The sequence below is a fragment of the Quercus lobata genome, chromosome 12 (assembly GCF_001633185.2).
Source record: "Quercus lobata isolate SW786 chromosome 12, ValleyOak3.0 Primary Assembly, whole genome shotgun sequence".
Classification (NCBI taxonomy): domain Eukaryota; kingdom Viridiplantae; phylum Streptophyta; class Magnoliopsida; order Fagales; family Fagaceae; genus Quercus; species Quercus lobata.
In genome coordinates this window covers 28,412,009-28,426,935 of record NC_044915.1, presented here as the reverse complement: position 1 = coordinate 28,426,935, position 14,927 = coordinate 28,412,009, and the positions used below count along the sequence as shown (strand labels likewise).

The following is a 14,927-nucleotide window of genomic DNA, read 5'->3' as shown; positions in this document are numbered from 1 at the left end:
CCCCTTTTCCTCATTTGCTCTCACTCACACCATTGCCGCTAGTCAAACCATGCCTTCACTACCACCAATCATCAAACCCTCCACTGCCATCGGTCAAGTCCATCACACTTGCTGCCATGAGCGAAGATGCTTCATTATACCCTCCAATCAAGCCGACCAACTTTGATCTAATCATCCTCGGCACAGGCCTACCAAAATCCATGATCGCCACCTCCGCCTCCGTCAACAGCAAAATTGTCCTCCACCTCGACCCCAACCCATTCTACGGCTCTAACTACACCTCCCTCTCCCTCCACGACCTCTCCTTTTTCCTTATTTCCCATTTTGCCCCTCCTCACTCTCTGTCCTTCGCCCCATTCGACGGCCACAATTTCATCCCCGCGGCTCTTGCCGCCCGTCCCCTCTTCTCCCATGTCAAAATTTTCTCTTTTGCCCCTAATGTCCTCAGCGAAGAACATTCCAGAAATGAGTTTCAGATTGGGTCTTGAATAAATGTGTAGAATAGATAAACTGATGTGAGTGTTTTGTAAAAATAAGTATGTAAAATAAATAAAAAGTAATTTTTTTGTGCAAAATAGAAGGAAAATTTGTATCACTGATGCAATTACTCTAATTATTTATTAAAATTTTTTACTTCAAATCAAACTTTATTAAAAAAAAAAGCTAATAGTCAGCACTTATTACCCCAACATTTTTTCATAAAAAGGACAAGTATAGATCTCTTTATAGTCCAACCACTTTATATTCCCTTTTCACGTGATTTTTGCTTCCCACAATTGTCGACCTTTCCACAATTTGTTTTTTACCTTTTTTCTTTGAGAAGGACCTTTTCACAATTTCATTAATAAAGAATTAAAGGCAATACTTGTTTCTTCTATGATCAATGTGAATTTCATGTCAACATGGATACCGGCAAAAGTTGCAGGTAAGAAACTGCGGTGAGTGACAATTAGATTAAGATTTTTTAGAAATACTAAAATAACTTCTTCTTCTTTTTTTTTTTTGGGTAGAACTTTTAAAGTTTTAACCTTCTTAGTTCAGTCTAAAAAAAACAAAAAAGTTGATTTAAATCCAAAATCTCCAAGCCCACCATAATATTATCATTAAAAAGATTTCTTAGGATAATTTTGACATTTATATAATAAGTTATTATCAACATTATATAATTTAATATTTAGATTGAATTATTCATTGTTAAGTAGGTGATTTTAAGATTTTTTTTTTTAAAAAAAAATGAATTCAGATATCACTTTATTGACATTATTTAAACATTAATCAAAGTAATTATTGGAATTTTTTTTAGATAGTTTCAATTTATGGCATTTGCTCTTGATGATAAAAATTGATGACGTCTGCTTCTGATAATAACTCTTTATCATCAGACCAACAATTCAATCAGTTCTCTTATTCAACTATTAAAAATTTTAACAATTAAGTTAACTGGAACCTATAGGTGATTATTGGATCTAAATCATTCATTTATGGTTAAAGCTTTTTATTATATATAAATATTTATATATATATATATATATATATATAAGAATAGTTAAAATTCTAAGGTAAAAAAAAAAAGGAAAATAAAATGTAAGAGCTTTAAGAATTCTAAAAGACAGAAGAAGTAAAATAACAAAACAATAAGGGATTATTTGGCAATATATTTTTAGTAACGTTTTTAAATATCGTGAAAATATATGTGTAAAAAAATATTATAAAAAAAGTATTGTGTTGTTTAAATAAGAAAGATGGTTATTTAAACATAACAACCCTAAAATTTCTGGTTCACCTTTAAAAACAAAACATTTCTACTAATAGGAATTTGATTTGAATCATAGTCAGATTCACAAATAGAGTATCGTACAAATAAAAGGACAAAAGACCATGCATGTTTATGTCGTGTGAAACAAATCGTTCTCCTCCATTTTTTTTGGCCTTTTCAATCTATCCCATTTCCAGAAAAACGAAGCTTCACCACGTGTCTTCGGAGCTCCGGCCGCCAATCCGCCTCTGGAAATCCCGGGAACCCTTTTGTTCCTTTTCTCTGTTTAAAGCGGTGGGTGCACACATCTGTAATAATCTTGTGCTGTTCTTCTTTTCAATGCCAAAAAAAAAAAAAAAAAAATCGCTTTTTGGGGCTAAAATTAAGATTGAGCTTTTTGGTTTTGTGGGTCTTTCTTAAAAAAACAAAAATCCAATCTTTTTGTGGTTTGGTATGGTATATGCTTGAATAGTAGAATTCAATGAAGATTTTGCTGAAGAGCTTCATTAAGTTAGTAGCTTGCAGTTAATTCAAAGAAGTTGCAATTAATATTTCAGCTTAGCAGTGGCAGTTATAGTGTATAGTGGCAATAATCAAATGCTTTTATCTACTTAAGTTAATGGTAGCTCTTGAATTGTAGCAACAGATTTTTCTATGTATAAAAGGGAAAAAAAAGTTCAAAACCAGTTCAATGTGATAATTTGAACTACCCTTTGATTTACTTGATCTAGTATGAACCATGTTGTAGACTTCTATTGTTCTTTTTATTTAGACCCTTAAATGTTTGATATGTGGTCCTGTTTGTCTGTCAGGTCTTCTTCCTGTTTTGTTGGAGCTATAGATGTTAAATGCTTGAACTGCGATTTGGGGAATTTTATTGATGGCATTTTCACATAAGCAAATTGCAGAAAGCATACATGGGGTTTTCAACATTCTTGGGGTTGAAAAATGTGAAAGCTACTTACTTTTTGGTGGTGAAACTGCCCTGGGGAATGGTTTTCGGGCCTTCTTATATTTTCTTGGTCTTGCTTACTGTTTCATTGGGTTGTCAGCTATTACTGCTCGCTTCTTCCGCTCTATGGAAAATGTTGTGAAGCATACACGGAGAGTGGTAAAGATAGATCCTTCCACTAATGCTGAAATTGTTAAATATGAAAAGGTGTGGAATTACACAATTGCAGACATTACACTCCTGGCCTTTGGTACTAGCTTTCCTCAAATATCATTAGCCACTATTGATGCCATACGAAACATTGGCAGCCTGGTTGCCAGAGGTTAGTTTTATAATTATTTCTTTTCTTTCTAGACATAAAAAAATAGTTTTCGGAGTTTTATTGCCAACTTATTGAGCTATGATACCCTATAGTTCTTCAGGATTTTAAATTTATGCTGTATGTTAAAGGTCTTATTTTTCTGTACCAAACTTCTATGCATGCTTCTTCCCTTTGAATATGAATAAATTCTCTCAGATGTCCACTATAAAAAAACTTAAAATCTCTCTTCACCTTGCCTCTCCCCCCTCCCCCCTCCCCTCATCTTTGATATTTGAGTAAGTACTTGTAATATTAAGAAGGGATCTTATATTTGCTTATGACAAATATGATCTCTCAATTCCAGTTGCTAGAATTATGGTTAAATGATCAAGTCATCATTTCTTGACAGCTTAAGCTTTTGAGATAATCGGTAATTTATCATGGTATTAATCCCTATCTCCACTCTTCCTCCCATTTATAATGTTAAACATCCCACTTGTTGGGTCCCACTTACTAAGGGGGAGTTTAGACCCACACGTAAGGAGGAACATTCGAATTATGATATGATTAAATAGACCATTTTTTAACAGCTTAAGCTTTTATGACAATTGGTAATTTATCATTAGTCTAAAGGGATGCACTCAATTGTCAACAATGATGAATAATTTCGCCATCTGATTTAATTTTTCTTCCTTTTGAATTGCATTGCATTATATCTCTTCAATTTCAACCTGGTGTTTACATATTTTGACCTTTTGTAAAATCCCCATAATTGATAGGTTTGGGTCCTGGCATGCTTGTTGGTTCTGCTGCATTCGATCTATTCCCCATCCATGCTGTTTGTGTTGTAGTTCCAAAAGCTGGAGAGTTGAAAAAGATATCTGATATAGGAGTTTGGCTAGTGGAGCTCTTTTGGTCATTTTGGGCTTATATTTGGTTGTACATAATATTGGAGGTAAATCAAAGTAATCCTCTCCTTTTGTGTGAACCATCATGATTTTTTTTAAGAGAACCATTTTTCCTATAGACACAATGTATAATATATATCTTCAGATCGTTTCTCATTCCTATATTGTTTGATATGCAATGAAATGATTCAAATATATGCTCTTTTGGCCAATGGCTACGTGTGCATAGGCATTGCCATCAATTGATTTCACACAAGCCATGACAGCCTATGCTCTCATCTAATTATCGGCCATCATAAAAAACACTCATAACTGATAATCTTTGAATTTATAGCTGGGTTCAGGTAAAATGCTGATAGGTGTAGGAGAAGATGATCCAGTTGTCTTATTTTACCACTCCCTGTGGATTTGGTATTTTAATTCATTAAAGCTTGACCCTTTATATTGTTTGCGGCTGACATGTATGAAGAACTCTCTAAAAGAAAGGTTTTACTTGACACTGCAGGTATGGACTCCAAATGTGATAACACTTTGGGAGGCCTTATTGACAGTACTTCAATTTGGATTACTGCTGACTCATGCTTATGCTCAAGACAAGCGTTGGCCCTACTTGTCTCTTCCTCTGTATGTTTTCTTTGACCTTTGATCTTTGGGGTTTATAAACTTAGTTGTTCATTTTAGGATCTGTGGCGTTCTATTCTCTTTCGGCTGTAGTCAGTGACTTTATTCTGGTTAGACTACCTTGATTTTCTGCTTCTGAGACTTTCTTTGTATCTCAAGGACAAGAACTGAGAGGCCAGAGGACTGGGTGCCAGCAGAAGCCACTTCTTGCAAATATGAGAGCAAGGTCTGTAATGAGTACTCTGAGTTACATCAAGTTGGTGAAGATGAAATCAAGGATATTGTTGATATTTTCTCCATCCATTCAAGAAGTGGGAAAGGTACCTACCTGACATGCCTAAATGTGATGAAATATTATTCTAATTAAGGCAGTGATAATTTATTGACTAAATGTTCCAAAAATCTTTTCCTAAAAGTCTTTCAGATGAAGTGGAACCATATAGATACTGTAAATTCTGCTTACTTTTAACAAGAGTGACTATGACTTGTTTAGGTGGAATGGCTTGCACACACTGTGCATTTCATTTTTCTTATAAAACGATCTTATGTTTTGTTTTGATTTTGAAAATGTTATAAGATATCGTTGATTTAAATGCAAGTCTGAGTGGATTTTCTTTCTGCTGAGATCTGGGTGGTTGTTATTTAGGAAAGAGATTAATGGATTGAAGGGCATTTGGATTATGTCTTATGATAAGAATCTGTGAGTAATGTTTATTACATGGATGTCATAGGTGATTGGAGGACTAATTGCCAAGTGGTTTGCAGAGCCACACCTAAGTACCTAAATTTTGATTTTTATTAGAATATCAATCATTATATAAAAAGTTTAAATAGTTGTAGCAGAAGCTTCTTCTATTAGGCCCAGAAGGCTTGGAAACTCCTTTCTTTGATGGGATTATTAGGTAGATTTTGCTGTCCTTCGCCTATATGCCCATGTTGTTGCTTTACTTTGTTAGCATGATTTACCATAGAGCTTTTATGAATTTGATTAGAAGAAAACTTAAACCTTTGAAGGAAAAAATTGGAAACAGGTTTTTTGGGTTTTGTCTCTTGTAAGAAGGGGAGGAAGACAAAGAGAGGTATAAAACAACTAGGTCTGTGTCAGTGTAGATATGTACATTCATGTATCAACAAGGTATTATGTTCTGTGATATACATTATGCATATGATGAAATTATTTGTAAATAGCGTGCCTATTGTTTTAAGAAAGACTCATCAAATGGAATGAAGGTTCTACAAACTTGGATTAAATTTCAAGTATTGGAGAGTGTTGAGGGGAAAATTTTGATGTTCCCAAATAGAATATGGCGTAGCCAAGCCGAAACTCAATGATGGGCCCTTGAAATAAAGCCCAAAGGCTATTGGTGTGGTGTAAGTCCGCCCAAGTAAGAGATAGAGGCTGCACCCTAACAAGAAGACAACAATAAAGCCTGATAAAAATGTTAGTATTGTTAGTTTGTTATATTATTAGTCTTTTTATAGCGTCATAGTTCAAATTAGTCCTCTAGCGGTACGGTATTATCTCCAGCGGTAGGGGTGAAATTATACTTAGAGTCCAACAGTCAATGATTAAATAAATTTAGGAAAATGTTCACTCCTGGGGGTCCTTGTGTGTCTTGGTCAAGGGAATTTATAGTACTTTCAATCATCATTACATCAATTATGAGGGAAAAATTCAATTGTTACAAATACATTATATTCTTCATCATAATAATAACAATGATTAAATGCTCCATAGTTACAAATAAAAGAAGAAAAATAAGATGGAATGAAGGGAGAGAAAGATCCTCAGCTCAGTGCAGTAAGTATTAAACTAAGATTTTGGTGAGTGTATAATTATAAGGCATGAATGAGGTGAATGTGGCCTATTTTGAGTGAATGAAATGGGATTAACACTGAGATTGAAGCTTTTTGTGAGTAATGGGCCGTTTGTGTCTAGTTGGAGGACATTTTTTAGCTGTGGTTGTGTAGAGGGGTGAGGAGAATATCTGAAATTAGACGAGTGTAGGCTGAAGATGATGAGTGGTGAGCTTAAGGAAAGCTAAACCACGAGCAAAGTAATAAACAAACCAAGGGTTTCAGAGGGAGTGGCTATCCTGATCAGTTATGAGACGTTTATGGAGTAGGAAGGTGTAAGCAAGGTGGTGAATGTTGGTGTTATGGTGACTATAGGCTGAGAAAGGTTGTGAGTGAGCTTAAGAGAGCTTGGGGAAGCTTAAAGAAAGCAAATAGGGATTGAATTTCTGCAGAGTGTAGTCAATGACAGAAATTTCTAGAGAGGCTTCTTCCTCCCCAATGAGCTGAGGTGTGTGTCTTTTTATAATGGAGGTTGAGAGAAGCATTGATTGACAAGAATCCAAAAACGCATGACTTATCAGGGGTGACGAATCAAGGTTAAGCTGCTTGAGAATTTTTTGTCAGCAGTAAGAGATTCACTTTAGGGGCTACCTTACTTCTTTGGATAATGATGAGATTTTAGAACTCTTTGCATTAAGTGCCAAGATTTTCGGGGCTGAGCTTAATTATTGTGTATCAAGAGTGAATCCTAATGCTGCAAACTGAGATTTGGTCTCACAAGAAGTAAGATTTCAACACCCCAAGTCAGGTGTCAAGTTCTAGTCTACTTCAGAGGGTTCCGCTGGAGATCCCTTTATGCCCTCCAAACCACATGTTCTCAAATTTTCCCCTTTAGGATTCATGGGCTTGGTACATGAATCATGTCTTGATCATTTTTAACATTTATAACATCAATTTGTTGAAATTTGGATAATTTGGTTTCAGCTCCCCTTCCGCTGGAGGTGCAATCTTGAGGAAGATCATGAAGTCTCTTCATCCTTTTGACTTCAGCTGATATGACAGCCTTTGGGCATTGTTCACGTTAGGCAGAGGGTGGTAGAAAATTGATGGGACAGCCCTTAGTCCATTCTAAAAAACTTGGTTCCCTTGTATGAGTCTCTAGTTGCCTTTTGGTTAGTTGCTTGTGTTTTTTGCTTGGCTTGCTCACATGGGTTGGGTTGTGTGCACATGTTGCCATGGGCTTTCATTCCTAATGGATTTTATTAGTAAATATTTTTGGGTTTTTCATAAATACTTGCAATGGGCCTTTGAGCAATTAGTTGTAATGTTTGAAACAACAGGACAAGTTTCAAAATACTTTTGTAAATACTATTTACTTTGATGAATTCCATGTTGCAATAATGTTCATGGTTTCTAATAATCGCATCATAACTTAAATGATGAGCTTGTGGGTTTGAACGTTTACCATGAGTGTCGAAGGCGTATATTATGAATGTCGCGATGCAAATGATGTCCATGTATTTCATGGGTTTATAACAATAAATATATGTCATGGGTCTAATAATCATAACTTTCCATGGGCTTTTACAAGATGATTGCCATGGGTTTTGAGAATAGATAATTCATAAATTCCATAAACTTGTAATATTGTAGTAATATGTTTAAGAATTTAAAGTATTGTTTATTATCGGACTTTTAAGTGAACTAATTATGATATAGTATTTTGCTGAGTATTTAATAACCTTGGGTTTTTGATAAAATAGTGCCAAGTAGTTAGCTTGGACTTTTAATAGTGCCAACGCAAGTTGGGCTTTTGATATTGCCAATGAGAATTGGGTTTTAAATAGTGCCAACGTAAGTTGGGCTTTTAATGTTGCCAATGAGAATTAGGCTTTGATGTTGCCAATGAAAATTGGGCTTTAAATAGTGCCAACGTAAGTTGGGTTTTTGATATTGTCAATGAGAATTGGGTTTTGATATTGTCAATGAAAATTGGACTTTGATATTGCCAATGAGAATTGGGCTTTGGATAAATAAATTGCCATGGGTTTAAATCATGGGCTTTGATCATGGATTTGAATTCCATTGATAAAATTGTTTTGCCATGAACTTGAATCATGGGCTTCTCAAATATTACCAAGCATAAGTATTCTTGGGCTTTAAATAGAATATGATAATAAAATTGGATAAAATATGAGTTTTGAGGCCTTTTGTGATAGTTTATATCATAATCCAATTTAGATAATAAGATATGAAACATTTGTGATTAACATAATAATAGAGCAAAAAATATTTAGAAAAACCCAATAACTTATTAGTGGTGTTTGAAAATAAATAGGTGGTACCCAAATAAAATTAGGTGTAAAAAAAAAGTACCCTAACAAAGAGCTAAGGAAATTTGAGAGGGAAAAAGAACAAGGCACGATAACTTCTGTAATATGGGGCTCTGTTATGCTACATAATATTAGGGATATTTATATTTTTCTGGCATATTTTAAAACTATAAATCAAAAATTAGATTTCTCCATCTGAAAGTTTATCTTTCTAGGTCCAGTGTATGAAGAAGTTCCTAGCATTGATGATGTTGCTGAATCCTCCAACAGATATAATCATATAAGCAAAACAAGATCAATTTAGAAAACTCTCATGTGCTCAAACTTTGGAAACAGCAATTTGCTGATGCACTGATGGTATCTTATTTCACTTTGAATTGCTTAAAATAACACCTTAATTTCTGTACTATTCCTATTCTTTTCTCTTGTTCAACAGCATAAAGTAGTTTTTTGAACTCAAATTCCTTTGAATCATGTCCTTTTTTTCATTATTTTAAAAGAGTATTGAATCTTACCACACTGATTTACACATCTAATGTCTTGCCTCTGGCTTTCTTATTTTGAATTGCTAACTAGAGATACAACTCATGTGAATTAATATTAGATTGGTTGGGGACTTGATACTTATGTTTAGATGCATTTATTTTCCACCATGTAGTTGCATGATCAGAGGGATGTGTAGATTTCACTATATCAATTTACTTGCACCAAATACTTTTTCACATTTATTTATCTTTTTGACCTCCCAAGCATCATCAATAAATTCTGGTGACTAATTTTAGTTCCTTGAACAGTTGGAGAGCACAGAATCAAGAAAACTGAACAATGTCTATCTGCGACTAGCAAGAATTTCCTGGCAGTTACTTCTTGTACCGTGGAGACTCTTGTTTGCTTTTGTGCCTCCTTACCATATTGCTCATGGTTGGATTGCCTTCATCTGTTCTCTACTTTTCATCAGTGGGATAGCTTATGTTGTAACTCAGCTGACAGATCTTATTAGCTGTGTCACAGGTTTTCCTCCTCTCCATAAATAAAAATCCCAGTGTTCTCTGTTGTGTTTTTCTTTGCTTTGGTTAATAATATTTCATTCGGAAAATAAAAATAAAAATAAAAATAAATAAATAAATAAAAATCCCAGCTCCCTTTATTTGGTTGATGATAAATATGATTTTGCTTTTAATCGAACCAATATCTTGTTTTTAATGTCCTATTTTAAATGTTTTTCAGGAATAAATTCATATGTTATAGCATTTACAGCATTAGCAGCTGGAACTTCATGGCCAGATTTAGTGGCAAGTAAGATTGCTGCTGAACATCAGACAACAGCAGACTCTGCCATTGCAAACATCACTTGCAGGTGTTACTCGAAAATTCAGTTCCAATTTTTGGGCCATTTCACTTATTAATATAAAGTTTGATATAGAAAATAAATCTTTCAAGGAGGAAGTTTCTGGATGATATTTCAATTGTTAACCTCAAAGATTTTTGTATCCTTCTCTCTTAAACTGTTAAATAGGATTCGCAATGGTAGAAATTCCTTGTTAAGTGTCAAATTATGATCATTACTCCTTATTTCTTGAGAACCACTCACTCAAGGACTAGGAGAGATACTATCGTATTCCCTCCATTCCATATTTTTGGTCCTTTATTCCATTTTAGGATGTCCCAAAGTATGTTCTTCTTTGGAAAGTTGTTGAACAGAAAATTGATAACTTTCCTAACTTACCCTTAACTTTACTTGAAAAGTCAATACCTCTCTTCACTAGAGTTTACATTAAGGAGGATGGTTTTGGAAACTTGTACATTTTTATTGGAAAGAAATGATTTAAATTATTATTTTTTAAGTTGGGTTTACAAATAACAATATGAGTCAGAGGGAGCACATAGTTGAGGTCAATCCTTCTCTTTTGGTCATTAAAGTCTATTACTCTTGCACCATTTTTTTTAAAGCCATCAAATCTCAATAAAACAATTGATAATTGAGTAATGTAGGGAAGGAATATAATTAGTAAATATGAGAGTTATGTAACTCTGGATTGTAGTTTCTCTCTCATTTCATTCTTTTTTAGAATTGCATTTTTTAGTGATTTTCAAATAAGTAGGTTTTTTTTTTGGGGGGGGGGGGGGGTGATTTAGGGTCCATGAATTAAGACTGTTTCAATTTATATGCCAAGTTAATGACTACTACTCTCATGCACAGGAAGTGTAGAATTTGTCAGCCACTCAAATTTCTTTTTCCCTTCTTTCTGCAGCAATTCGGTGAATATATATGTTGGCATCGGCATTCCATGGCTGATTGATACAGCATACAATTTCGTCGTATATAGAGAACCATTGCGGATCCAGAATGCAGAGGGCCTTAGCTTCTCTTTGCTTGTTTTCTTCGCTACTTCTGTAGGGTGTATTGCTGTTCTGGTGTATAGGCGTGTAACATTGGGTGCAGAGCTTGGAGGGCCAAGGCTTTGGGCCTGGGTTACCTGTGTGTACTTCATGTTGCTTTGGATTATTTTTGTTGTTCTTTCTTCCCTCAAAGTTTCAGGCATCATATGAAAAGTTATAATCAATGTTTTCTATTTAAATTTTACAGCATATTATTATTATTATTTTTTCTCTCCCCCATCTCAATATTGTATGCTGTATGTATCCAATGCGTTTCCTTCTTTTTGCCTTGTCCCTTCTTTTGGGACTAAACTATACTTCCCTTCAAGCGAAGGTTTTTGGAACTCTAGTTATTATGTATTGATATCACAAATTAAAGCCTTCTCTGCTGCTTTCATTCTCTACATGAAGTGTTACCACATGATCAAAATACTGTTTCCGGATGGTGGGCATTCATAATTTTGATCAACCACAACAACCGGAGCTCCAAGACTTTTGTTCTGTTCTGAGGACAATCATTTGACAAGATACATTTCTTTTATTAAGACAGGTCACAGACAAACACATGGTCAGAGGGGCCCAAAGATTTGTCTTGCTGGTAGATAGTGTCATGTATAATTGCATTGTGTTTTTCGTGCATTATTCAACAAGAAAAACATTCATTTGATGCCTTTTGTTTTTATCCCACTCAGATTTTAGGCCAAAGGGTGAAATCAATTCCAAAATAAACAAGACATACACTTGGAAGGTCCTTTCCATTTCCAAGATGAGGATCAACGGGTTAGCTCCTTGAGGACCCAAAACACTGGGAATTTTGATGTAATTAACTTCCCTCTTCCCTCCCTGCTTCAGAACCTTATTCAGGGTATTCCTATTGCACATTTCACACAACTCTCAGACACACTTGCGTGGCCCCACAATAATGGCACGTGTTCCGTGAAAAATCAATTCCAAAATAAACCAGACATACACTTGGAAGGTCCTTTCCATTTCCAAGATGAGGATCAACGAGTTAGCTCCTTAAGGACCCAAAACACTGGGAATTTTGATGCAATTAACTTCCCTCTTCCCTCCCCGCTTTAGAACCTTATTCAAGGTATTCCTATCGCACATTTCACTCAACTCTCGAACACACTTGTGTGGCCCCACAATAATGGCACGTGTTCCATGAAATCTACTTCTAACTATCTATTTCATAAATAGAAAGCCCCATTTAATGCTCGGGGTTGGAAATGGATTTGGGCTTTAACTTGCCCTAAAAAGATACAAACGTTTATTTGGAAAGCTATGCACGACCGGCTGCCTATTCGCACTTTCCTAATCGTGGGCCGCTCTCATCTCAAAGCTCAATGTCCTAGGCGTCATCGCCTAGAAACAATCATCCACATCTTACGAGATTGTCCCTGGGCAAAAGAGGTGTGGAGTCAATTCTTGGGAATCTTGCCCATGTCTTTCTTTCAAATTTCTTTTGCAAGATTGGCTCCGGAGCAATGCAACTGCAGATAAGAATATCCTGCATCTTCAACTTCCTTGGCATATTTCCTTTCCGTTTCTTTGTTGGAATTTATGGCTGGCTAGAAATGATAGGATTTTCAAGCACCAATCCCGATCCCAACATAGTCTTATACACTCCTCCGTCCAGGTTGCATCTGAATTTCATTTCCTAGCGAGATCTACCAATCGGCCCCAGGTTAGGATTTCACAACTTATATATTGGACAATGCCTCCTGCACCCTATATTAAGCTAAACACTGATGGTAGTGCCATTAGTAATCCAGGGTTAGCCAGGGCTAAGGGCGTTTTGCGAAACCATTCGAGTGAATGGATCTCTAGATTTTCCATTCACTTAGGACTCGCATCAAATAACATGGCTGAGTTGGCTGCTGTCCACCAGGGTTTGGCGCTCGCTTGGGATATGGGCTTTAAATTCATACAGCTTGAACTCGACTCTAGTGTTATGCTAACTTGGTTAACTGTTCACAATGCCACTTATCCTCCTAATATGTTACCTTTAATTTGTGATTGCAAGAACCTCATGGACAGGGACTGGGAGGTTCGGGTGCTTCACGTGTATCGTGAAGCTAATGCTTGTGTGGATGCTTTGGCGAAGTGGGGAACCCATTAGCAACACTTTTTGTCTGTGTATAGTTCATGTCCCAGTTTTGTATATGTGTGCTATGTAAGGGATTTGGCAGGCCTTGGAGCAACTAGACTTTGTGCCCGACGGCTCACTGGTGTTGATGTGTAAACTCTTTATATTATAAATAAAACACCCATTTCCATCCAGAAAAAAAAAAAAAAATGACACAACAAAATGCTCATTTGAGCCCAATACATAACACCATAGGCCCAATAAAATGATAATATATCTCATGTATTGGATATATGCATTTTTTTTTTCATGTGAGTCTTATACAATTATGAGGTTTACATATTATGAGAGGAATGATACATATATTAAATACATTAAATAATTATTGCAATAAGATAGTTGTTTAGCAAGATTGGAAAAGTAGCCTGTCTTGCAAATGAATGCCAAGTTGGTGACATCATATACTCTATATAAAAATAACAAAAAAAATGTGCTACCCATCAGGAATTAATATCAAAGGGCTGTTTTCTCGGTGGACTGTATCATGGATTTCATGGTCAAAGGTGTAGTACGTAGTATGGTAGATGAGGTTTTTAGCAGGCGAACTTTCATAACTAGTAGTTGTAGATCAACTAAAATTCAATGTATATTTGAAACTGAATGTTACGTGGGCTGTCTAGAATAATGTTTCTGTATTTGATTATTAGTTGTTGTTTGTTTCTGCATCAGGGAAGTGTGTGTGAGTATTTTTTTCTTAATCTTTAGTTGTTTGTAACTTTTTGTCAGGCAATTGTTTTTGTATTTAATTATTAGTTGTTTGTTTGCAGTTCTTATTCATTTTTATTTTTATTTTTAAAATTCAATGTAGATTCAAGATTCAATTGAGTTCTTCTAGAAACACAACAAAATTTCATTAAAAAATTCACAATATTCCTAATATAGCCTACCAATTTAAACATTGTTTATTGAGAGATGCTACGTCTACAATATTTTTATAACAAATTATAGGTGGTTAGTTGTTATTGGTTCAAATTTCAAACTAACGCTAAGATTACTTTTTTGCCTTAACAATAACAACTAGTAACAACTTGCCACTTATGATTTGTTGTAAAAATGTTATAGACATATCATTTCTCTTGTTTATTAAGAATTCGAATTACAGATTTTGATGGACCTAAATTTCATTAAAAAATTCACAATATTCCTAATATAGCCTACCAATTTAAACATTGTTTATTAAGAATTTGAATTACAGATTCTGATGGACCTATGTGTGAGGCAGTATATTAATTTTAAAATATTGTGGAACTTTATTGTGTCTCTAACTTTATTAAATTCAAATTCTTGTTTATTAAAAATTTGAATTACAGATTCTGATGGACCTAAATTTCGTTAAAAAATTCTCAATATTCCTAATATAGCCTACCAATTTAAACATTGTTTATTAAGAATTTGAATTACAGATTCTGATGGTCCTATGTGTGAGGTAGTATATTAATTTTAAAATATTGTGGAACTTTATTGTGTCTCTAACTTTATTAAATTCAAAAAACTGAAAATATGGCCATCAAGACCAAGGATCCCACAGAACTCAACTTGAGAGAATTGAATTGTTAAAAGGACACCCACCAAGGAGAGATCAAGTAGGTAACAAACCACATCAAACTAAATTTCTGTTTGCCATGTCTTTGAACAAAAAAACCACATTGGTCTATCATAATGCTTCCCTCTCTGCATGTGGTTCTTCCTATATATAAACAGGCGTCCAGTAGTCTGGACCAACTTGTA

At 34.8% G+C, this 14,927-nt stretch overlaps 1 protein-coding gene across 1 annotated transcript; it reads left to right on the top strand.

Annotated features, from left to right (window-relative positions):
- Positions 1–1,758: 1,758 nt before the first annotated feature.
- Positions 1,759–11,781, top strand: LOC115970807 (magnesium/proton exchanger 1). The gene is given in 10 exon segments (XM_031090419.1): positions 1,759–2,050; positions 2,569–3,030; positions 3,789–3,964; positions 4,423–4,541; positions 4,698–4,858; positions 8,884–8,942; positions 8,945–9,025; positions 9,463–9,679; positions 9,896–10,025; positions 10,921–11,781. Coding segments are annotated over 9 exon segments (1,635 nt in total). The 5' UTR covers positions 1,759–2,050; positions 2,569–2,636; the 3' UTR covers positions 11,219–11,781.
- The last annotated feature ends 3,146 nt before the right edge of the window (positions 11,782–14,927 follow it).